This window comes from Xenopus laevis, chromosome 3S (assembly GCF_017654675.1).
Source record: "Xenopus laevis strain J_2021 chromosome 3S, Xenopus_laevis_v10.1, whole genome shotgun sequence".
In the NCBI taxonomy this organism is placed as follows: Eukaryota; Metazoa; Chordata; class Amphibia; order Anura; family Pipidae; genus Xenopus; species Xenopus laevis.
In genome coordinates, this window is record NC_054376.1 from 64,373,490 (window position 1) to 64,400,096 (window position 26,607).

Consider the following 26,607-nt stretch of genomic DNA (forward strand, 5'->3'; position numbering starts at 1 on the left):
TACTTGCATGTTTATAACCCACTTCACTGGATGCTATCTTCTTGGCTCTCATAAATTGTCCCTTAGGGATCGCATCCAGTGTTCGTGGGTTATGGAAACTCTTACTGTGGAGGAGATTATTTCGGTCCATTGGTTTTCGATACAAATCTGCACATAGGCCACCATTTTCTATTTTAATTTGTACATCCAAAAAACTAATAGTTTGGTTGGACGACTCACTGGTATATTTGACTGTATTGTGGGCCTCATTTGCAGTATCCACCATATTATTAAATGCCTCTAACGGTCCATCCCAAAGGATCAGTATGTCATCCACATACCTATAGTAGCATTTAATATACTGCAAATATGGCTCTCTCAGAAATAATTTATTCTCCAAATCATATACAAATAAATTTGCAAGGGATACCCCTATACAGTTGGTCAGTTTTACATTTCTGGAAGCAGGAATGAAAGTGAGGTATTTTCTTGGAAATTGACAATCACAAAGACATGAAGAATCAGGGCTCTTACAGATGCATTCGCTAATTGACTCCATTATATTCTGCATGGTTGTACTCCTGAGCATTCAATGTTGCGTTTTACTCCATTTGCCTTTCATCGTGTTCTTTGTTTAGAGGCGGCATGCTGCATTTTCTTATGCATGATGCACGTTCAACTATCAAAAGAATTGAAGGCTGTGTTTGGAATGCACAAAACGCACTTGCTTGCTTTAAAAAATAAATGCAATATATGTGGCTTTTCACAATGTGTTTAAAAAAAACACTAAAAACACCCATGTGAAGGAGCCCTAAAGAATAAATCATATTGGCAGTGCTAAGTGTAAGTGATGTATGCATAAAACAACAGGGTGATATTATGCAAGCAGCACCTCACACTATACACAGCCCATAGTTATTGCACTTGTGTACTGCAAACATTATTGTTGGTGTTCTGCAGTGCCTGCTTCCACTGTACAGCGATTATTAAATACTAGTACATGGCAGAAATACACAGAGTAGACGGAATACAGGATTCACACACGGTAGGCACACACCAAATGGTAAATATAACATTTCCATACCATGAAACCAGTATAACAAACACATGATTCATACGATGTTGATCCCCTTTCCATTTAATTTACTGTAGCCACAAAGGAAAGGCAGAGAATGTCTCACATATGGCAGGCAGGCCTGGCAATCTGTGGGTTCTGGCAAATGCCAGAGGGGCTGCTATAAGATGCCATAGAAAGTCAGTATTTAGTGTACTGGTGGGGGCTGGTTGGGCCTCTCTCTGTGTGGGCTGATTGGGCCTCTGTGTACCTGAAATGCCAGGGTCTATTTTAATAAATTCAGAGAATAGTGTAGAAACTATATTTGCTCCATGATTACAGGCGTCCCTGCATGGCAAGAAGCAGCAGCAGCACATGATGCACATAAGCCCCACTCCATAGAAGCGGCATCACATCACACAGCAGCACTCTCTGGATTTCTTCAGCACAAGCCAGACACACAGCTCACTGCAAAGGGACAGGCAGGGAGAGAGCCAGGCACAGGGAGAGAGCCAGGCACAGGGAGGGAGGTGGAGGGAAGGCATAGTGACAGACAGGAGGAGGAGGAGGGGATTCAGGGGTTACTATGGGGGGAGGGAGATGCACCGAGCTCGCCCCGCTTTACTCATAGAAATTATCTCTCTGGAGCTAAAGGATATCGAGCGGAGTAGGCTGTAAACACCAGGGATCTGGATGGGTGAGCGGTAAGCTTTTCATTCATATTTTAGTGTAACGCATCCGGCATATTTGTATTTGATATCTTTTGCACTGCTCTGTTTCTCTGCACATGTATCATGCACCGCGCTGTCTCTCACACTGTAACGCTCTGCAGCAGCACATTGCATGCCACTCCAAAAGCCACATACACTGCTGGACGTGCTACTCACAGATTCAACACTCAGGGTTGTACCTACACACTGCTCTGCATCTTACCGATACTCTCTGCTCAGCATAGCATTGCTCAACTACTTACAATTGCTGTCGTGTTGATAAAACCCAGCAAATGAATTAGAAGCTAATGCGCAGCATGACAATTACGGTACTATGTATTTGTGGGTAGACTTGCAGCCTTGTACAGTGCAGCACAAATGGCACAGAATCATGTTGCACTGCTTCCTTGCCTCACTGCACTGAGCACCACTGTAGGTACTACACACACAGTATATAATTGTTTAATCTGCTCACTCAGAGTCATTTGTACATTCTTCTGCATGGGTTATGGACAGGGAAGGAAAGTTTCAGTATCAGCAGCCAATTAGGAATTGACAACTCTAAACTCATTCATGTGAAAAACATAACAAGGTGGTCTGTATTGATCACACATCTAGACAATACATACAGAAAATGCTCAGCAAGATTACATATCAATGTATCAAACTGGTTTGATAAATATATGCCACACTCTTCTGTATGTGTTCTTAGTCAGAGTGCTTCCTCTTCCCAGCTACATGCATTAGCAATTAAACACTTTATGTGCCATAACCCTATGCATGAGTGAGAGTAAGCATTTAGATGTAGGAATATATTTACTGAGATGCAAAATTCCACATTGTCGATCTGCAACAAAGGTTTTGACATAGCAAGTGTACAGTGCCCAAAAAAGCACAGCATATGTCACAGAATTACATCAGTGTATTTTGGTTAATGGTTAAAATGATTAAAAAGACAGGAAAACACTGCTGACAGTATCAGGAATGAGCTCACTAGTGATGTACTGGTCAGCTGACCTGCGCCCAACCTTAACTTGACTGCTCCCAGCCTCAACCTTTCCCAACCTGCGCCTCATTTTTATTTGCCCACATCTAACCTGGCCACCCCTGAGGTCACCAGAGGGGGATGTGGCATGTTTTAATAAGCAGAAGGCCAGAGGCCTTCAGGGCAAAAAATGTCACAGGGCAGGTTGGGCCATGGGCAGAGTTTGGCCCACAACCAGCTAAAGATGTGCCGAACCAGGCCGAACCTCCGCCAAAGATGTGTTGAACCAGGCCGAACCTCCTGCCAAAGATGTGCTGAACCAGGCTGAACCTGTCCAAAACATGGGTAACCTGCAGGCTCCACAGGTTTCAGGCCAGCCTCACTAGAGCTCACCCAACAATTTAACCTTTCCAGTAGAGTAATGCATGGTGTCAAGATGCAAATGTTAAGTAACGTAAAGTTAATACGCTAACATTTGTTTAACCTGCTTATTAGTAAATTGCAAATGCTTTTGCAATTTTAAAATTGTTGGCAAAAAGTTGCCATTTTGTACTATAATAAAAATAATAACATAGTTTTATGGAGTCAATTGCACATTAGCCTCACAGTCAACAGATCCTCCTTTTATTGGAATGATTGTAACCTACAGCTAGATGGGCTATTTAACTTAAAGGGGAACTCCACAAAAACATAACAAACATCCTCCAAACCCCATAATTCCCTGCAGACATGATTTCAACAAGGAATGGAACATCACAGTGCAATGCATTGTGGGTTATGTAGTTCATGCATGCTGCCTGTAAGCTGTGGAGAAGTTGTTACAATTTGCAACATCAGTGTTTTAGTCCCTCCTTCCCTGCCAGGATTTCAAATGATGCAGAAAGAGAACTGTTTAACAGCTGGATTTCAGCATAGAAATGGCATTTATTCATACATTTTGAAGAAACAGATAACTTTGATGGATATATTAGGGGTTTCTGTGTATTGTGGCCTCTTTATGAAATTTTGGTTTGGAAGCCAGAGTTCCCCTTTAATAAATGCAAGACTGATTGGCCTATATTGACAATGCCACACCACAAGCTCTTTTCAGAGCTCATTTTGACCTCTCTATCTACCACTGTTCACCTATGCTATACAGTTTTATATTGATAATCTTTTTTCTTATGTTTCATGGTTTCATTATTATATTTAAAAATGTTTCTGTCTTTACAAACTTTCCTGAGTCACCTGAGGACACATGCTGCCTGTTTAAATCACACTGCACTGGGGACATCCTAGTGCACAACACATAGGCCTGTCACATTCCACACACACAGTCCATTTACTGACACTCTGCAGAAATATGCAAATGCAGTACAGTTGTCACATGGAATGGGAAATATTATATTATTATTATAATATTATTATTATTAGTGTTAGATCTAGGGTTAAAATGTGGACGAAAACTAGCAAAGTAGTATAATATGGCAGGCACATACAGCATCTGATGCTGGATATGAAAAAAACAAAGGTGCCAGAAGACACTGGATTCCAGTCTGGAAAAGAGATAAAACAGAGTCAAAGAGGCAGGAATTTGGGCCTGGAAACATAACATGTAGGCGGAAGAATATAACCAGTACAGGATAAATGGGGCTGGTAAAAATCTGCCAGTTTAGCTATTTTAGACCCTCATTGTAGGTCTATTAGTGGACCAAATCAGGCTCTTTTGAGTACATTTGGCCCTCAATAATTAGACCGTACAGAGGACCCTTAGCATTATCTGCATGTCAGTGAATTTGGGGAACAATTTAAGGGGTTTGTTTACCTTTGAGATAACGTTTAGTGTGATGTAGAGAGAGATATTCTGAGACAATTTGCAATTTGTTTTCATGTTTTATTATTGAAGGTTTTTTATTCAGCGGCTCTTCAATTTGCATCTTAACCAATCTGGTAACTAGGGTCCAAATTAGAGAGAGGGCCTGAATAGAAGGTTCAAGAGCTTTTTGTAGTCCTAACAAGTGGGATGGTAGAAAGTAACTCACAGCATGGGTTGCAAGTAGGACTGGTTGCAAGAGTTTCAGTAAATATCCTCTCTTTTGATGAATGTGTGTTCTGCTCACAGTAGTGGTCTGTTTGCATATGAGTAGAGAAGGTGTAAAGAAATTGTCACAGCCGTGAATAAAAACTGACATTCTTAGAGAAAGGGCTCTAAATTGTAGATATTGCCCATCACTCCCAGCCCTGAGGGGATTTAGTGTTTGTTCAGACAGGTAACAACTCACCCAAATACATTGACTTGGTCAATCTCCCTTTTAAGATAAGACTGGAATGCATCTAAAGAGCCATTGACTGAAATTGCAGCTTGCTGTCTTACAAATTCAAACAAAGCAAAGTGAAGCCTTGGTTTATAGCACAGATACAGATTAACGGTTCAGAGCCAATGTAAGATTCTAAGGTATGCACACCACACTACTGATGCACAGCTGGCCATACACAGTAACTATCACCTTGAAAGCACTGACACACGTGCCTTTGTGGCACACATATGGATCTATCACCTCAAACATGTTAATGCAGATTTGTTGTTCATTTATTTGTGATAGTTGCTTACATGTGCCAAAGGCCCAGCACTGTCCCTTATCTATTTATGGAAATTGTTTTCAGTATCTGATCATGTTACCAATTTTTTCCTGAGCAGGGGGCCCCCAACCATTTTTTTATCTGTGAGTCAAATTCAAATATAAAAAAAGTTGGAGAGAAACATAAGCATGCAAACGTTCCTGGGGGTGCCAAATATGGGCTGTGATTGGATATTTGTAGCCCCATGTCAACTGTTGGTCTTTGGGAGGCTCTGTTTGGCAGTACACATGGTTTTTATGCAGCCATACCTTGCATCCAAGCCAGGAATTGGAAAAAAAAGCATCTGCTTTGAGGCCACTGGGAACAACATCCAGTGTGTTGCATTCAAGCCAATGGTTGGGGATCCCTGTTCCTAAGAATAAACGCAGAGACAAAACATCAACAAATATTTGTAATTTAGTATGGACTGTACTATTTCAGCTTATTTGATTATGATGTACTTATGTTTTGTCTCGTTTCAGATCTTGCTGGCAGAGAATGCTAACCCAACAATGACAGACCTTTAAGTGATGCACATTGCTCATAGAAGACTGATCATGGGCTCATCACACTGGACACTGACAGAGATCCTCTTACTAGTATTTCTACACCTGAAATCCCATGAGGCAGCACAGGACGCATATCTCACAGGACTAAATAACAACGATGTTTTGCACACACCTTCTGTGGACTTCTTGCTGTTGACAGAGGGCACCTCCACAGTGTCACCTTTTTGGGTGCAGAGCAGTGTGCCAACCTTTGCTGGATACGAGGAAGATGGACATGTATCACAAAGTCCAGCTGCAGATGAGAATATTATGGACTCCAAGCAGCTTTTAAAAGAAAGCACCAAATCAGATAACGTCTCTTTGCAGACCCCATTTAGTATTGATAGAACAGCAAATCAAACAATATATCTAGCTGGAAGTTCTGATACAGGGTTTCAAACTGTGCCTCAGTTACCAACTTCTCAATGGTCGAAACCAGAGTTGGTTCAAACAGCATCTCAGTTTTCATATACTGCTCCCCAGTTCACACTAGCAACAGATCAGGAATCAAAGTTGAGCTCAAACACATCTCCTTTTACCACTCCAGTGAAGGGAAGTTACCCTCCTGATAAATTAAACACTTTATCTGCATCAGATGTTGTTACATTTCCATTATTTTGGGCCTCAACAAGAAAGACTGAAAATGATACAGAACGGTTTGTGGAAAAGAACAGACTGATATTGCCTGCAATGCTAACCACAGCAGAAAACGTAGGTGAAATGTTTGTAACTGAACCTCCTCCGTATGTAATATCAGACACTACTCTCTCAAATAGTATGGAATCCTTGGAAACTTCCACAGAGGCAGACAGGAAGCCATTGGATCCACTGAGTGAAAAACCACCCAAGTTTCCATTTCCAACTATAGGAAACACTGACCCACCTGGTAAGACCTAATGCATGAGAAACAGATGTGATTTTGCTGTATTATTTCCCCTTGCTGCTATGAAAGGCCTCGAATACAACTAGCAGCAGTTTTAGACATTTATAAGATGCCACAGTTGTTAGGCCAGATATTGGGGCTCATTTAATAACAGTGGAGAAAATTGCACGGAATAAGTTACCTATGGTAACCAATCAAATGTTTGCTTTCATTGTTTTACCTGTATCTGGCTGAAACCAGCCAATTACTGATTGGTTGCTATAAATGAGTGCGAGTGATTGCAAAGTCAGACAAGGAGAGGGCCCAACCAAAAAAATAAGTAATAAATGATATTAGTATATCCAGCCTATAGTCACTTACCCTGGCAACCATGACGTAGAAATATTCTTTCTTTCTATTAGATTACTTTTATATACAAACTGAATGAATAATCAGATATGCTGATTAAGGGGAAAGTAATTATTCTGGCATCTTCCAGTTTGCTGCAAAACAAAGGTATATGCTGAAATGCTTGGTTCTGTTACAAATAGTCTTATTACTTACAAAGTCCCACAATAAACTGCTTTTTGTACAACCACTTACCATAATATATTATTTTATTAGTTATGATTCTTAAGATTCATGATACGTATCTTTAAAGCTGACACGACATGACAAAATTTCATTGGGCAGTTTGTTCAGTTTGAATCATAATGCCCAGCCATGCGGACGTGATTGAATCGGAAGTTGAGAAAGTTAAGTGCAACAATACATTGCTATATGGCCATTGCTATATATGGCTTATTGTACAGTATCTGTATCACAAGTGGGTCAGTCTGTTGGATATTTTAATAGACACCCAGGTGAAAATATTCTTTAGTAAAATACAAATCCCAATATTTGGATTAATTGCCTATTGCTGACAATATTTATATATAATTTTGAGGGTCATTAATGTTTCTTATGTGACTTGCTTAAGAGCCAAAGTGTACCACACCCTGAAATTGCTGTGCTCTCAAACAATATGCATATGGACATATTTACTGTGCTATGGGTCTGTGTAAAAGTCCCATAGCATAAACATGTAAATTGAGCAGATTTAATATGTTTGGAACAAAACAAGGGACACATCCATGGCCAAATATTCTGTGGGACAGAAAAAGTGGTTAGCCCTAAAAATTCTAGCCAATGGCAGCTACGTCCTCCTACTTCATTAACCCTGTAATTAAACATAGAAAATATGACATTTTCCACACATGGAACTTGGTTGCACTTATTTACACAACCTGTTCTGTTTTTATGCATATGGTCTTTTCAACGGTATGTGTGAAAGTGTGGGGGTAGGCAAACCCCCGACAATTAGAATGTGCTTGGCACCTATAAACATAGAAATCGCATTATGTGTCTGCGGGAGGTCGATGTGCATTCTGTGTGTGGGAGCACCTGTCATTGCTTTTAAAATATATCTGTGCTGTAAATATTATGAGGGCCCTATAGCACATTATGTGAATGTGGGAGGCTACAACTCCAATTGTATTACTTCAGCTCCTTGTGTATTGCCAGTTTTCTCTATGCATATAAGATGAGAACCATGTGTAAACAGAGAAAGATTTAGTGAAGTTGCTGGCCATAGACGTGCATATTTAACTTACTATCGGACGAACAATCCCGACCAGCCTCTAACCTTTCAGATCAAATAGTCAAGTAGTAAAAGTACAGATCAGACGATGTTCTACCCCTCACAGCAATCGTACGAAATTCCGACAAAAGCTGTTGACTGTCTCCCACTGAAATCGTCAGATCGGCAATACATGCAGATGTATTATCGGTAGCTGTCGGGACACTCCACACAAGGCCGAAAATCGTACGAAGCAAAGATTCGTACAATCAAATCTTTGCGTCTATGGCCAGCTTAAGAAGCTGCATATGGAGTGCAAAATAAATAAATCTATGGGAGATGGCATTCCTCTAATTCGGAGCTTTTTAGATATATGTAACAAGTTTCCAGCTAAGGAAGCCTATATCTGTGTTCTATTTTATGCTTGCTTATTTTTGTGCAGATGTTGACTTTGCCCTGGCATAAGAATATACACTACTAACTCTTTGGGTAGGGAGCTCAATCACAAGACTATAGGGGACAGCAGATTTTTTTTCCTGTCTAGGAGGTTTGTCGCACAAAGCTTCCAGTACTATTCTTGTGCTATAAACAAACAGCTGGCATGGTTTACAAGTCAATAAAGAGGTTATATAGTATCACTGTAGCAGACAGAGCTGTGTGTCAATATTGTGGTTTCATTGTGCATCTGATACCTTCCTAACTCTATATTATACCCATTGAGTCTTAAGTAGTGTAGCATTTGATTCCTTTGCTAATGGTCTGAATACTTTGGTCTCAGATACTCCTTCATTCAGTGCATAATGCACAGTCTAACAAATGGAGACCCGTTAGGAGATGGCTGCATCATCAGTGCATCAATGCCTTCCATGCTTGATAGGACTTTGAAACCTGTCTGATTTTTGTACAGATATCTGTTGGGAAGGAAGTCGAGGAGGGCCCATACAACAGCAGATAATCTGACAATTTGGCCCATTTAGACCAAGATGGCAGCAAATCTGCCCATGTATGGCCAGGTTTCAAGGATTTCTTTTGGTCTTACTGAGTATCAAGTTAGTCCATTTTATGTAAATTGCAAATATAAATGTGCAGCCATTCTGTTAAAAGTACAGCAGCCACTGCCATGCTGTGTCTTTGGTTAAATATACAGCTCACGTAGATACTCAGAAGATCTGCTATATACTCATCTGCATGCTGCCCTGGTAGCAGCAAATACATTACCCAGGATTTTTCATGTTTCCAGCTGTCACCTCAATGAGAAATCTGCAGACACATATCCTGCTCACAAATATATATGGGGTTATATCCCAAAGAGTAGCTCACTAGTAGTCCTAACATGAATTAAAATAGAATTGTATTAATACATTAACATACCAACATTTTGGAAATAAAAAGAACAACCGCGCGTGACCACACCCCCTAATTACTATGTTCATTTTACAAAATTTGGCAGTTTATGAAAGTTTGAACACAGTTCTGTGTTTTTTTATTCAGTTATTACAGTTTTGCTAATGAAGGTGAATTGTATATAAAAAGCTGTGAGTCAAAATTTTCCCCAGAGACGTGTTTATCTTAATTGTTACAATTACTTATTTGCTTATCTCAAAATTGTTACAAAAGTATCTTAGTGCATCTGGTGGCTGTTCTGGGCTTTCTGCCAAAAGCCAATTAAATTAGAAACGTTGTATCTTTTTCCAGCTGTTCAGCGCAGCGAAAGTCGGGACATTTCAGTACAAATGTGGGACTGCGGGTTGAGCTGTCAAAAACGGGACTGTGCTGCTCAAAACAGGAGGGGGAGTAGGGAGGTATGCATTAAGTAAAATTTAAGCATTCATTATGATATTTTCCCTGTAATTGAATTATTACCATGTATTAACAAGAATATATTCTACAGCCTAATAATTGCAAAGTAGCGCAAAGATTGAGTTCTTAGCTTTAGCAGTAGGGAAAAAAATAGAATCCAAGATGTCTGGGACAGCAAGTCCAGTTAACTTCAGACTAAAGCTGGCCATAGACGCAAAGATCTGATCGTATGAATCGAGGATTCGTACGATTTTTGGACCTTGTGTGGAGAGTCCCGACATTTTTCGTCCGTCGGAGATCGGACGTTTGGTCGATCGGACAGGTTAAAAGATTTCTGTCAGCTGCATGTATTGCCGATCGTACGATTTTCAGAGGGAGACTGTCGTTAGCTTTGGTCGGACATAACTTTCGTAGGATTCCTGTCAGGGGCAGAACATCGGCTGATCTGTTCTTTTGTACTTTTTTTATCGGAATGGTTAGTGGCAGGTTGGGAGATGGGGAAGTCCGATCGTACGATGATTTGTACGATCGGATCTTTGCGTCTATGGCCAGCTTAAGCAGCAGTCTGCTTTTGGCTATATGTTTACATTTTCAGTGTTTACGTTCCTTTCTCAAGGCAACAGTTTAGGTTCTGAAATTGTTCATGGACGAACAGAGGTATATTGTCTGAACTGTATAGCACAAAGTTAGGGCAACACTGATTAATCTTTTTAGGGGCATGGAAAAAAAACTCACAATAATAATTACACTACCAGTACACAACCCTCCTCCCTTCATCTTCTGTTGTGACTGTTTTGTTAGCAGTAGTCCATTATGCAAGGGATAATTTGTGCACTAATTATCTACCTAACAAGGACCAAACATGGAGTAGCTTTATTTTCCCTGTTTAGCTTATGGAAAACAGGAAAAGACCTGAAAACATTTGGTTTCCAGTGATATTATTTCACATTTCTGATATACCCGCCTCAAGGTTAATGAAACTTATAATACTATGTGATGCACAATGGTAATGCAGTATAAAGGGGTAGAAGTTTTTAATATGCAATTCTGCCATCTACAGGTAGCAAATGAAATGGACACATTTTATTATGTAAACTTGGTACATTCTAAATATCTTTGCACATTATAACATAATAGCATTGAATATATTTTTTTCATATCATGACAGTACAGTAAGCTTTCTTTGTCTGTTAATATGAGGCATCTATTTAAAATAGGGTGGTAAGAATTTCTTTGCACTGGTCAGTCAAACCTGCACTGTACATAAGGTGCAAAAAGAAAAAAATGTTAATTTTATAGGCATTGATACTTTTTAATAGTAAATATGTCAGTGCAAAATATTTGATTGCATGAGCCAAAAGAGAGAGAACCACAATAACTTGATTTTTGCATCTGGAAATGAAAAGCAGAATGATCTTTCTAATGAACAGACCTTTACTGTCATGGTTAATGTAATTAGTTTGTTAGCAGAGAATCTAGAATTTGCTTACAGTAATTTTATTCATAAAAGGTTAACCAGAGTTTTGATTTAGTGATTCAGAAAGTGGAGGTGTTAGTTATCTGTCCGCACTGTGGCAGTCATGCAGTGATACAGAGTGGAGCGATTAATGCTCTTGCCCCGACAAGTGACCCATCTCCTAGAATCTGTGATAAATGTTGGTAGCATGGTATGCCACAACATATTAATCAGTTTTTGATTGGATAAGGGTTTGTGGTGTGTATGTATAGGGACAACTGTACATGGTTTTCTTCAGAAGCTTGTTGCACTGTATGACATATAATGTTCTATAAAGAATTTGGCACACATTATACTTTATTTCACACAACACATAAACTGCATATTTTGTTGTTGTTTTTGAAATTTTAATTTCTTAATTTCTAGTTATTGATAAAAAGTACAATTGCAATAATCTCTAGGATAACAGTCAACTATAACCATTAAATGTACACTGTTTCTAACGCTACAACAGTCCTAATGATTTAATTATGATCTGACTACATCTTTACAAGCAAATTTATTCAGACATTGCATTCTATTAAATTTTTTCTAATTTTTGTTTTGTCATGTAAATATTTATTATGTTGATAGTACTTTTTTGTGATGGTAACTGATGGTAACAGTGGAATCCACTCGGGTATCCCATATGTTCCCAATGACCACCTCATTATCTTGCTCGGTATAAAGTGTTATTATACATGTGTGTTACATTAATATGTACTTAATAATCTGGTTAAACGGAATATGCTGGCCTCAAGCTAGTCACTATTACCCTGGCCTTGAGGGAAGAGCCTCAAGAACCTTACAAGAACCTGTTGTAAGAGCAGTTCTTTGTTTTTCTGTACTGTGGAGTGATATCTCTGTGCTCTCCCACTGGTAACTCCCTGTTTACAAGTTTATAAAAACCATGTGATCGTGAAGTGACTTCAGAATCCACAGATTTTGTATATAATAAACTTTATGGGAAATATAATATTGGTCGCTATCAAAAAAATTGTAGTGAAAAATGTTGCCTTTACGAACACTTTGCCCCTCACACGACAATAAGATAGCGATTGTGAATTTTAGAGTTTGCAAAGATTAGCAGTATATGTAATAAAATTTTGCAATCACAAACCATTTGTGCGACAAAATATACAAAAATAAGGAAAAGCCATACCCTTTATGAATCCCTTGGACATGGCAGCTAAATTTAAAATTTTTTACACTACACTACTATGTTACTACACTACTACACAAACCTTGCCCTCAACAATAATTGGATTTGGTAACCATACCCAAAATGACATTCCCTGTTAGGGCAGAGACTAGGGTTGCCATCTGGCCGGTATTTTACCGGCCTGGCTGGTAAAAATGATGGTTGATCTCAATGTTATTAATAGGGAAAAAAGATAAATATATAGGAAGGCCAGTATTTTTTTCCAGAAAATGTGGCAACCCTAGCAAAGACACAAGCTGCGATTCAGGGAGATTAGTCTCCCGCCTACAAATTTCCTCTTCTTCATGGTGACTAATCTCCCGAACTGCCTCCCCGCTGGCTAGAATGTAAATCGTCGGCGGGATGGCACTCGGAACGCTTCCTTTTCCGAAGTCGCCCGAAGTTTCCTCGTGAGGCAACTACGGGTGACTCCGGAAAATGAATCGACTAATCTCCCCGAATCGCAGCGTGTGTCTGCCCTTAAAGCCTCATCTATTGCACCCCATTGCTTTAGCTAGCAATTAAGCAGCCGAAGAACAATACAGTACCAGACCTGGATGGATTCCCCCTATCCTATTATTTAAAAAAGATATACTTTCCCTTCATGTAGCTGTAATGTTTAATTACGTACTACAAGCACTACCTCAGGAAATGTTTGCAGCCAATCTCTCACTCATGCCCAAACCAAATAAAGATCACACAGATATACAAAATTATCTCTCCATATTGGTCCTTAATATAGATGTCAACTTCTGTCTAGCAACAAAACAAAACCTCTGCTATTTCAGTTGATAAAGTGAATGCAGGCACATCCAAACAATACTGTATGGTAAGCAGACATGCCTGCACTTTGTCCGCGGTATTATCAGCAGGTAAAATGAGCAGGAGAAAGACTTGGCCTTGACAAGCAGGAGTTACACATGACTGAAACAAGGATAAACACAACCCGTGGCCTTTTATCTTTACTGGGGATATGTACAGATAGGAAGTTAGGGGATACGTCATGCTAAAAAATGATTGAGAATTTTTTGTTTGATTGATTTATATTGCAAAATAGGCACATATGCTGAAGGCAAGTATAAATTTTCATAAATGCATTTTTATGTGCTAGACTACCATGAGTACTAGATTTCCAGCTTCAACTAACCTCTACCTGCAGGGCAATCTACATTGCTGTGTGCTGATGCAACAGCTGCTTAGAGACAAAGATGTGCATCTAACTACAGCTGCCTAGTAATCAGATGTCTTCTCTGACAGTAATGATTTTCCATTGTTGGAGAGTGCTAACTTGTCTTAAATGTCATTAATAATGTTCAAGTGGCATTACCACTTAGCTGCTCATCATCACTGTTTAGCTTCAGCCTGTAGAGCAGCAATAACCCATTTTAAAACAGTTATTGACATATTGTGTTTATTTATGTGCTTGAGGTTTTCATCAGTACAACATCAATATATGTGCTACAGTAAACAAAAAAAAACAACATTAGGCAGACCACCTTGACCATCAGGCCCTTATTCTTAATTTCATGTTGCCTTGAAATTTCCTCATTTAACAGAACACATCCCTCAAAAATGGAATTTGTAATCGACAGAGCCATCACAGTTTACATCAGAAAAAAATCCGGCAGATCACTAAAAAAAAATACAGCTGCAGCTTTACACAAGATGAGCTGCCTCAGGCCTGCTGTCTGTCCATTATGGGGGGGTTTGGTTTGTGGCACACGTTTTCACTTACAGAGGTATGCGGTATGTGGCATGAGGTTAAGGGAAGGGTTCACGATGGGGGAGGGGGCTCCGCATTAAGGGTTATGCACTCTTTAGGTGTTGGCCCCTAGTGGGTCCTGGTCATCCCAGTCCAACACTGTACAAGCATCGTTATGCTTGGTAGTTACTAAAAATAATATGCAACATAATTTAGGGTGTTAAGTATAGAACTTCCTTGCATTTGTAATTTTGCAACTGTGCAGCCTGTGGCAAATTCCATGGTGTTCCATGTCTTGATTTACAGACTTTGGGGAATACTTATCCGAGAAGGTAGTGAAAGTTCTCTAGAAGATACACTATTTCCCGTAAGCAGGACAATTATTAAAATTGAAAATAGATTAGTCATGTACAAAAAATCTAATGAGTAATAAAAAATTCAGTATGTTCATGAGATCATATTCTTGCCTATGACACAAAGAGGCACCTGTGATAATATGATTATAACAGCTGTCCAGGTGTTGCCATATGAAGAGCTGTCATATTTATACCTTAAGGAGGCTATTTAAATTATTGCCCCGCCTCCAACTTAGTTGAACTGAAAAAGTTTTGCAACTTTTCAGTAGAGGTTAAGTAAAATCCCAAACTATCCCAAATATGACAAAATAGATGCAAGTGATCCAAAGTGCATGAGCAAATTTCCTTGGAGAATTTAAACTAACAAATGATGTCACTGCAGCCAACTTGTATGGTGGTTGGTGATTTGACTGTTTGGTTTGCTTCTTTCTATTAAAGGACAAAAATACCTTAATTTTTTATAAAGTTTAAAGTAGATTTTATATTATATTTATTTATTATTTGAGTTTATTTTCCATTTACTTTATTTACTCAAGCATCTATGAAAGTTATTACATCAAACTCTTTCTAGTTTTCCTTGTTAAAAGTTGCAGTCATAATTGTCAGAGCAGAAATTTCTGGTGTGTGCCAATAAAGCAACATTGGCGTATGCTTTTCCCAGCCCATCATCAGCCCTCCTCCACCTGCTGACATTGTGCTCTACATGCTCCCACAACAGCTATTCCAAAGTTTACCTGTGTGTGGACCTGCCATTAATGCACCATCTTCCCCTGTCTTCACATCCTCTTCGCATGTGCAGTTGAATCTATGTCTGGAATCCACTTCAACTGTGAATGCTCCCTCAAGACCCGTACCAGTGAACTTACAGAAGAGGATCTGAAGACAGGGGAATATAGCAGCTTTGAACTATGATGCACAACTCTGCAGTTTAGGAATAGATGTTGTGGGGAGGGAGCTTGGGGGGGTCAATGGAGGGAGGAGGAGGGGGAGCATGAGCAAGAGTTTAGTTCTTCTTTTAGTCTGCCTAAGCAGCCACTTAGCCAATTAACTCTCTAGGCTCAAGGAGGCAATAACGTTTTAACTAATTCTACATACCATTGTGCCATACAGAAATATAAGTAAAATATCTTTTAAAGAAAAAGGAAAGTCGTCTTGCACTTGGGGGTGCCAAATGTTAGGCACCCACAAGTGATTGTTTTTTACTTACCTGAAACCCCAGGCCGGTGCTCCTTTCAGCAGAAAACTGCACCGGCCCAGGGTATTGCAGTGAGCACCACTGGCTTCTTCTTTCTTCAAATTTCCCGGGGCAAACGCATTCGCAGTAGAATGAAATAGCCGAATTTTTAGTTCAAGTTCTGTGTATATATTAGGGATGCAACAAATCCAGGATTTGATAGGGGATTCAGGCCAGAATTCTGCGTTTTTCAGCAGGATTTGGCTGAACCCTTTTGCCTGGTGAACCAAATCTGAATCCTAATTTGCATATGCAAATTAGGGGCGGGGAGGGAAATTGCATGAGTTTTTGTCACAAAACAAGGAAGTAAAAAGTGCATATGCAAATTAGGGTTCGGTATTCGGCTGAAATTTTTTTTACGAAGGATCCAAGGGTTCTGCCAAATTCAAAATAGTGGATTCTGTTCATCCCTAATATATATATTTTATATATATATATATATATATATATATATATATATATATATATATATATATATATATATATATATATATATATATATATATATATACTCACAATACTGGAGCACTCATGCAAAAAAACAGCTGCCTGGGTGCAGTATTCAAAGATTATGAAGACCAAAAATACTGTACAAAAACCGCACTCACAGGACTTTATACAGGTGCAAAAAAGATCTGTTTATTTTTACGACGTTTCGGCTTCTCTTACTGAAGCCTTTTTCAAGTGAAAAAGGCTTCAGTAAGAGAAGCCGAAACGTCGTAAAAAATAAACAGATCTTTTTTGCACCTGTATAAAGTCCTGTGAGTGCGGTTTTTGTACAGTATTTTTGGTCTATATATATATATATATATATATATATATATATATATATATATATATATATATATATATATATATATATATATACATACATACATACATACATACACACACACACACACACAGATTCTGTGACCTGGGTGCCAAGTGAAAAATGCAAAGCATTTGTTTGTATATTATGCAAAAAAGGTGCGTTTATTCAACGTTTTTGTCCTAAACCAGGACCTTCGTCAGGAACAGCAAACAAAAGTTTTTTTGCATAATATACAAACACTGTGTGCCAGTCTTTACATATATATGGGGGGTCATGGGGCAGCCATTTAAGTGTAGGATACACAACAGATAAGTTCTGAAGAATCCCATTGTATACTACAGAGATTTTCTGTTATCTCCTGTGTATCCTGTGCCTTTTCTCCCTTTTCAGCTTTGAATGGCTGTTTAGATCAACTACAGATGCGTTTCTAAAGCAAACACACCATTTGTACCAATACAGTGCAACAGTACATTTTCATTACTTTAAAACACTTTAATTTTTTGGTGTTACTGTCATTTTAACTGTTTGGATGGGGGAGATGTGCCCAAATAATATACATAGTGGGTTAATGTAAGCTTTACATGTCCATTAATAAATGAGGCCCAATTATATTTTCTTATGAAGAAGTCAACATTGGTAATTTTGGTCTGCTCTGTAAAAGGGATGTTTTAAGAGAAATTCTTGCCCTGTTTCTTAATGTTGGGATATATAGTCCAACTATATCTGGGGACTCAAATTTAAGAAACAGGGCAGAATAGTACAAAAAATTCTTGAGGGAAGCCTTTATAACAGAGCACTGCTAGGAAATGGAAAATATTTTTGAGTGATATGGTATTTGTTTGAAAAATTAAAAGAAGGAACAAGGTCTTTGTTTCCTGTATAAAATGAGAACAGTAAAAGGGAAGTTAGTCTTAAAAATAACAAGATAACAAATAAATGCTATTTTGTATGCCTCCCGATATTCTCTTTGCAGCTACAGTATGTGTATAGGTTGTGTAGATAGCATCCTACATACATTATCACCCCTGATGGCTGCAAAGTTAGATGGATCATCACTCTGCAAAACGGGGTAGGAAAATTAGGGCTAGTAAAACATGTATGGCAGATATAGGTTCCTCACCTCCTGCTGCAGACATGAGACATCCTCTAATAGGTGTGAAATTAGGCAACACTGCAACTGGAGGATGCTGCAACAATAGATCAGGTGTATAAAGGCCCTCAGGTGCAGTGGGAGCATAAAGATGAGCTGAAAAATGTAAAATATGAGATATTACTATAATACTATAATGTACATAGCCAGTGTTTGCAAATCAAATGAATACTTCTTCTTTGCAGAAGCAGCCCTGTTCTAAATTTTCTTAATATTGCTGTGTAGAGAACAATGAATGATGTTTCATCCTTTAAAGGCCAATTAATGCATTATGCAAAATACCTGTACCTGATACTGCTATATACATTTATACATAATGAGGCAAGCTATCAAAGTAAGAAGAGGATATTTGTAACGATTCTCCAGAATAACGTTAAACATTATTTTATTAGAAATACATTTTCAATAAAACAAGCGGTTGTTTACCATAAATCTGTGTCCTAAAGAGTTCCAAACCAAATTTGTCAAAATATTCCATATTATTCTTTAACACAATGGTTTGTGTCACCATCATATTCTTTCTTTGAGCTGATTCAGTAAATAAGTTAGGGGGTGTCGACATCCACAGATATGCAATTGATTCTAGATCAACTGTAAGAGGATTGGTAATATCAAAGAATGAAAGAGTTTGGCATGCATTTACCATTCACTGGTAAAAATTGTGTATGTTTATAAAGCACTACTACTACAGTAACCATTCAAGTTGAAACTGGGATATAGGACAAATACAGATAATACAATAAGCTGTGGTTTTAGTTATTTAACAGGAAGACAAATTGGTGTCAAATGCCATTCATGCCATTGTATGGGACAATAGAAAGAAAACTTTTATAATATTAAATAGGATACAAATTTGTAAATGTAAATTAAATTCTTTTCATTTTTGGTATCACTGGCCTTTTAAGGATCTAGTGACTTCCTGGAGTTTACACATAAAAAGAAAATCTTCCACCTGCCCTGGCCTCAAGGTCAGAAATGTCTATTAAATATTAAAGTATGTAATTGTGGTTTGTAACACTAAATACAATGTATTGCTTGCACCAAACAAACCCTCCCCATCCATCAAATGTACAATTGTTTCTATAGTTTTTAATTTAAAAGCAGTGGTATTAAACAAACAGATTTTTATGACGCCCTCTGTATGTTTTGCATTGAATGCACCCTGTTAAATCAAGTTGACTCCTGTGGCTCCCAATGTTTTAGTTCCTTACTCACTCAAGGTCACTTTTTAATTCAAAGCATCAAATAAACCACCAGGCCACATTGCTCAGATAAAGTCTACATTTATTTACATGTACATTTTTTTCATTGGTCTAAAACTTTTTTTCTTTTTTTTTCAGGTCCTGAGTCTGTTTCAAAGGACTCTTTAGTGGATTCTTCCTTCTTAGATTGTCTTCAGGCTGAAGATTGTGATTTGTCTGCAACACTAAGCACCACCCCCTCTAATGTGGAAAATAAGCTCTATGGACATTCTTCACTCTTGCCATCTCAACCAATCTTCATTATGCTGCATTCTGATTGGAACACATCTGTTGCAGACTGGGGTATAGCCTGGGAGGCCTTGGTGTACGGGTCTGTGGGTCTTTTTGGGTCTGTCACTCTTCTCTCCCTTCTCTCCCTTTTTTGCCTTGTATTCCGATGTCCTTCAGGGGGCCCTTATTTAGCTGTTCTTCATCTGTTTTTGATATTTGTAGGGAGCGGCCGGGCTTTTTCCCTTTTCTACGATGCATATGGGCACCAAGAAAGACTACCAGTTTTCATTGCTATCCTTTTGCATGAACTGGCTTTTCCTTGTATGACAACAAGTTTCAGCATCGTATTCCTACTGCTGTCCTCAAGATGTCAGATGCAGTGCTCCACTCCACGTTTACTTCGTCTCTGCATACTATCTGCTATAGTGGTTTTCCACTTTGTTGTCTCAGCAGGAACAGTGGTATTAGTTGATTTCTTACACAAATTTGCATTCCTTCTACTTGTATCCCATGGAGTCTATATAATTTTGACTGTTCTTCTTTCTCTCTCCTTCTTCATCTTTTGTTGTGTTGCACGAGTCCAAACCACTCAGATTTATGACCTTAAGAATTCAGCTCCTCCTGTAGAATATAGAAGTGGTTGTCCTTTTGCAAATGCAAAAGATTGGAGTCGGGCAACTCACATTGTTCTGGTTGCTTCATTTTTTGGTCTTTTAAATGCCGTCCTTCAGCTTTATGCAGTGCTTTATGCCATGGGCTATGGTGGATCAATTGTGTTTGGACCCTGGACTTGGTGGGCCTTCCAGCTCAGTTCAAGCCTATGTGAAGTAGGTGCTTGTCTGCCCCTTGCTGTAGTTGGTACCTACCCCCTCTTTAGTTCTAACGATATTGGGCGGAACAATTGCTGGACTAAGTTATTTTGTCTTTCTCCTGGCCATGTCACCATGAAAGCCAACATTCTTCAGGCCAATTCTCAGTGGTCCTCATCCCAGCATGAGAAACTGCTGATCTGTGACACAATCATCAGAAGTGACTCAGAGTTTTTTCCCCTTTATACACTTGTGGAGAAACGAATGAGCCTTGGAGAAGACATAAGTTTAATCTACAACAGCACTAAGAGCCTAGAGGTACAAGGCTTGAGCCATCAAAAGACACCATCTTTTATTAGTGTACAGGTGGACAGTGACTCAACTGTTGATTTCCAGCCCCCGTCACCAATCAACTTGCGTCGCAGCATCGATGAGGCATTATTTAGTGAAGCTCTAATACCTAAGAGTCTGTTTCATGGCACAGCATTGTCCAGCAGCCTGTCTCTCACTATCAAGAGTACCACACAACTGGAAGAAAACATTTTCAGAGAGAAGGCCTCTGACAGGGGACTTTATCGAACTTCTTCCTGCATGGAGATAGACACTGGTTTTCCAGCTGCAAGGCCTGCTTCCACCACTTGCAGACAGGGTAATTTATCCTCCCCTTCTTCACAGGTATGGAGAGGTAGAGAAAGCACCACTAGCTCTCTATACAAGATATCCCAAGATGGATCATCCTTGGCTCTTTGTTTAAGTTCTGACAATGCAGACTCCTCTGCCTACAACTATGAGCATAAACAAGGATGTAGCCAGCAGTCAAAGGGAGCGTATCATACTTTGCTTCCTCCATCTCAGGAGTCACTGGATATAGCCACTAAACAAGAAAACTCCTTGTGTGATGACTTCAAAGATGTGTTTGTGCCCATTGATGCAATGAGTGTTAGCAGTGACACTATAGACCTCTGAAGGAGCTCATGAATTGTATTACTGGAAAGACAGAATACAAAAACTGAAGGACGCTTAAGTGCACGTTTTAACATTTACAAGGATCCATAAGACAATAAGGCATACATTTTACTTTTTTTCTGAAATAATAGATAATTCATTTGCAAGATGAAATGGGAAATATGGATTTTAAAAATTGCTACTGAGCTTTCCAGTACTTGAATATTATACATAAACATTACAGGATATTTACAAATCTTTATATTCTTTTTTCCCCATTATTTTATAATGATATCATATATACACATTAAAAAAAAATATTGTAAATGGTTGGATATATTTTCCTGCTCATAGTTGTACAGTTAAACTTGTGATTTAAATCACTGTGGGTTCTGCATTCATACCCTTGTCAAGAGTAGTGTGAGTTCATTATATATTTGCTGTTGGTTCAGACAACATATCGAAGTGAATCTTTATTTGCCCAGTTACGAGAACTTTAACAAATATCTAAAAAGATGACTTGTTAATTGAGTATTAGAGGGTTAATATATTCTTATGTGTATTCGAAATTTGTATTTATTGAAAATAATGTGGTTACCATTTTCAACATCCATAGCATACAAATCAATCCACAAATATGTTCCAAAAGTACAATAGTAAACATATGTTGGGGGGGGGGGAAGATTTGCCAGAGGATATTATAATCAAGTAGCAAGACGTGTACTGCCAAAGTCTTAGTATTATATGGCATGTCAATGGTGGTTGGGTAATATTTTGGCAAATACCAAATTGTACATTTGAGTCAGGGTATGATTGGAATTCTGTATCTCCATCACAGAAAGCAATATGTATTATTTTTTTAATTTTAAACTCAGCAGGTTATATATTATCCAGTTACTTACTGATAAGGGCCTTTAAAGGAACAGTAACACCAAAAAATGAAATTCTTTAAAAGTAATGAAAATACAATGCTCTATTTGCTGCATTGGTAAAATTGATGTGTTTGCTTCAGAAACTGTACAATAGTACTTGTGCTGTGTAGCCATGGGGGCAGCCATGCAAAGCTGAAAAAGGCACAGAATATGGGATTCTTCAGAATCTGTTGTGTATCCTGTGCTTGAATGGCTACCCAACAGCGTGTTTCTATAAACTATAGTAGTGTTTCTGAAGAAAACACAACAGATATACCAGTGCAGGGCAACAGTACATTATATTGTTATTCTTAATTTGAATAGTTAATGATACATAGTTAGTTCAAAAAAGAAAATCTGCACGTCTATGGCCAGCTTTAGCATTGGACCCAGAAGGCAAAACCAACTACAAGCATCACATTCTTTAGTACTTTTCATTGAGTGACTGACTACAAATATGCTTTTTAACATGAATCATGGTATATAAACAGTATATTTTGATACTTCCCTTTACTCCGTTGATATCGAACAAGATTTCTTAAATACTGAAATTCTGGCAAAGAATTCAGGTCATTGCACAGTTGTAAGTTTTTTTAAAGTTATGTTGCACACAATTACTTTCATCTCCCACCTCATATTGTATTTCCTTAATGACTGATAAGTAAAGAATGTGAACGGATTTATTAATAAAGTATTTTCAGACTTTAGAGTCAGATTTTTTAGCTATATCTGCTGCATTAGAAATACATGTGTGTGTGTGGTTATGTATATTGGATGTACGGATTGGTTGACTCACCTCAACATGTAATAAAAGATACAAAGTTTATCCAGGTGTAGCAACCCAAAGCAACCAAGATATTTGCTTTCATACATGTGCCCAGGAAATGACACCTGCTGTTTCTATAGGTTATAACAGAGGTGCCCAGACTTTGTCATCTCGCTATCTACTTTAGCCACCTGACGCCATTGTGAGATCTACCTTACGAATTTAGCATGGCACAGAGGCAATTCCATGTATAAATACCCCAGACCTCATATCAGGATGGTAGAGAGGCAATTCCAAGTATAATACCCGCAGAACTTATATCAGGATGGTAGAGGCAATACCATGTACAATACCCCCATATTTGACACCAGCATGACACAGAGGCAATTCCATATATAAAACCCACTAGAGCTCAGACATAGAAGCACAGCATAGTGGTAATTTTAAGTTTAATGCCTGCAGTCACAAAGCAGCTGTGGGAACCAAGGCTGCCTGGGACTTAACTTATCAACCAGCCAGAATAATACAAAACCAGCTCCACTAACTGACCATGTGGGAGGGAGAGAGGAGTCTGCAGGATAAGCTTCTTCTTGCTTCTTCTTTTCCCTGCCATGCCAGACACAGAGCTACAGGCGGGGGGTGGGCCTTACGCTGATCACCAATGAAAGCAGCTCTCGTTGCTGCTGCTTGTTTCTTTCAGCCTATCGCAGCTATATAATTTGACATAGCCGGCTGCCTGCATGAATGAGAAGGGAGGGAGGGCGAGCGCAGGGAGAGCTGTGCCTGACGTGCTCATTTAAAGGAGCCGTCGCGGACTCGCGGTCTACCACAAACTTTGAATTGATTGACTGGTAGACCACGATCAACGTCTTGGTCACCCCTGGGTTATGAGAACTGTATGTGACAAGCTGGCTGCTTGTACTTGTAATTTTGGGGGAAATTAGCTATGGTAGGCAGGTAAACAGAGGACCAGGAGCATAAAGACAGGGACACTGCGTCTTCAGGCAAAAACACAGGTTTATTCACAAGTCTTTTTCCATCACAAAGTTGCTGGAACACAGATCATTAGCGTTTTTAACAGCATGCATTCAAACTTTTCCCCACTCTAGGGTTCTCACCATTCAGTATGGCTTCCACACTCTGGACTATTCTGGGCTTCTCTCTAAGCCCTGCTGACTCTCCCCTCCAGGGATACCAGCCCAGCAGCCTCTGGCCTGTCTCACCATCTAGCTTTCCTCAATCACTTCAGACTCTTAGCCACCTGGTCACGTCTCCCTCTGCTCCTTGCAATGGCAGGCAGCACCCCAAGCCCCTCTTGGAGTTCCTAACACAGACAGGTAACCTATCTGTTCTGTGCCCTGCTCATAGAGACCTTCCTAACACTTAACTATGATTAAATACCTTTCAACAGGACAGCCTTCCTATGGAAAGTGAACTCCAACATGCGAACTGGACCACTGGAATGGCTTGCCTGTTCCTTCCAGAACACTATGGGGGAAATTTACTTAAGGGCGTCATTTTGGCACTTTGCCGAATTACTAACGGTAGCTGGCGTGAGGTTCCTCATAGCAGAGGAAGAGAAAGACTCAACAGATGTATAAGTGCAATTAGCTGGTTACAGAGGGAGCAGGAATTGCAGCAGGCATTTGGATGGATTGTGGGTGGTCATAGTGGGTATGGCCTGGGCATTTTTTATCCTTGGGCCCCTATTCTTGTTGGGTTGAGGCTGGCATGGAGACCAATGAGCTTATAATGGTAACTAAGTAGTATAGAGCCCTGTAATTCCTAATGCGACCCTGACTGGGGCCATCTAGCTCTTAGTAAATGGCCAATGGGTCCCTCAGCCTTTGGTAAATGGCTTACATATCATGTCTTCTAAAAATGTGATTAAATGGTGGATTTGTCCTAAGCCATGTTGAGATGTTTGCATGATTGCGTATCAGAGAATCAGGCCCCAGTTGTCTTCACCACATGGCATGGAGGGATTTGATACAGGGTACAAAGGGGACAAGCTAAACTGTACATAAGTATCTTATGGTCACCTAACACAGACAGGTAACCTATCTGTTCTGTGTCCTGCTCAGAGAGACCTTCCTAACACTTAACTATGATTAAATACCTTTCAACGGGACAGCCTTCCTATGGAAAGTGAACTCCAACATGCAAACTGGACCACTGGAATGGCTTGCCTGTTCCTTCCAGAACACTATGGGGGAAATTTACTAAAGGGCGTCATTTCGGCACTTTGCCGAATTACTAACGGTAGCTGGCGTAAATTCGATGGAGTAAATTCGCCAAGGAGATAGACTCTGGCGTGACGTCGCACTCTAACGCCAGACAAATTTTCAGTCTGGCAAAGGAGCGTTACTACGCAAATTCACCAAGTTTTTGATTTTACTGACCGTTACCTCTATCGCCAGACTTGCCTTCGCCACCTCAGATCAGGCGAAGTAGATAGGAGTTCCTCAAAATAAGTTGAATTTTTCCAAGTCCCAAAAAATGCTGGCGTTTTTTCCTATTTAAAGGATGATAGACTGAAAAAGATTGTACATTTTTTTTGGGGTATCCTCCTTACTCCCCTACATAAGCTTAACATATGGCACCTAAACTATACTGTGGGCACATGTGTAGGGCATTATACAACTTTATATAATTTTTTTAAGGTTCCCTGGCCTTGAGTAGTGTAATGTATTTGCTGCAGCATATACGTCCATTGTACTTTAACTGCACACCGTATGCTAATTAGCCAACGCTAGCGTAACTTTGAACTGCTGAGCATAATTTCGCTGGCGTAATTTCTTCAGTGTTCGGTACCCTGTGCGCAACTTCGGATCTTCGTGAATTAGCGTTGTCCAGGCAAATTTATGCCTGGCGAAGTGTTGCGATGTGCGCACAGCCATCGCTGCCGAATTTTCGCCTGTTAGTGAATTTGCCCCTATAGCTTCCAGGGCCAAACAGCAATATCCTTCAAACAGAGAAAACATTCCGTTTAATAAAATCTCCCTTGCAACATTCATCTCCTGTTGGGGAGAACTTTAAGGAATTGTTCAGTGTAAAAATAAAAACTGGATAAATAGATAGGCTGTGCAAAATAAAAAAAATGTTTCTAAAATAGTTAATTAGCCAAAAATGTAATGTATAAAGGCTGGATTGAACGGATGTCTAACATAATAGCCAGAACACTACTTCCTGCTTTCTAGCTCTCTTGGTATACAGTTACCCTGTATATCTCAGTATACTGTATATCTCAGTATACTGGTTACTAGGGATGCACCGAATCCACTATTTTGGATTCGGCCGAACCACCGAATCCTTCGTGAAAGATTCGGCCGAATACCGAACCGAATCCGAACCCTAATTTGCATATGCAAATTAGGGGTTGAAAGGGGAAAATATTTTTTTACTTCCTTGTTTTGTGACAAAAAGTCACACGATTTCCCTCCCCGCCCCTAATTTGCATATTGCATATTCGAGCACACAGTTCCAGCCCTTAAATAATAATAAATAATTATTACAAAAAAAAGGTATACTAAATCTGTAGTGCATTTAAGATCATTGGTACCTCAACACAGAGAGAGGAACAATGTAAATGGTTAGC

General features: G+C 39.2%; 1 protein-coding gene across 2 annotated transcripts; it reads left to right on the forward strand.

The window, feature by feature from the left end:
* Positions 1-1,579: 1,579 nt before the first annotated feature.
* On the forward strand, positions 1,580-22,971 carry LOC108713024 (proline-rich transmembrane protein 4). 2 transcript variants are annotated; one of them, XM_018255678.2, is made up of 3 exons: positions 1,580-1,737; positions 5,809-6,760; positions 19,447-22,971. In XM_018255678.2, exons 2-3 carry the CDS (start codon positions 5,857-5,859, stop codon positions 21,351-21,353), a joined length of 2,811 nt encoding a protein of 936 aa, XP_018111167.1. In that variant the 5' UTR covers positions 1,580-1,737; positions 5,809-5,856; the 3' UTR covers positions 21,354-22,971. The 2 variants fall into 2 exon arrangements, with proteins under 2 accessions (XP_018111167.1, XP_018111168.1); XM_018255679.2 differs by having other exon boundaries at positions 1,583-1,730.
* Positions 22,972-26,607: the final 3,636 nt, after the last annotated feature.

Excerpts from the sequence above, each read along its gene's own strand:
- LOC108713024 (XM_018255678.2), top strand. The coding sequence starts at position 5,857 with ATGCACATTGCTCATAGAAGACTGATCATGGGCTCATCACACTGGACA. Across the intron at positions 6,761-19,446 it reads AGGAAACACTGACCCACCTG|GTCCTGAGTCTGTTTCAAAG; the intron begins GTAAGACCTAAT and ends TTTTTTTTTCAG.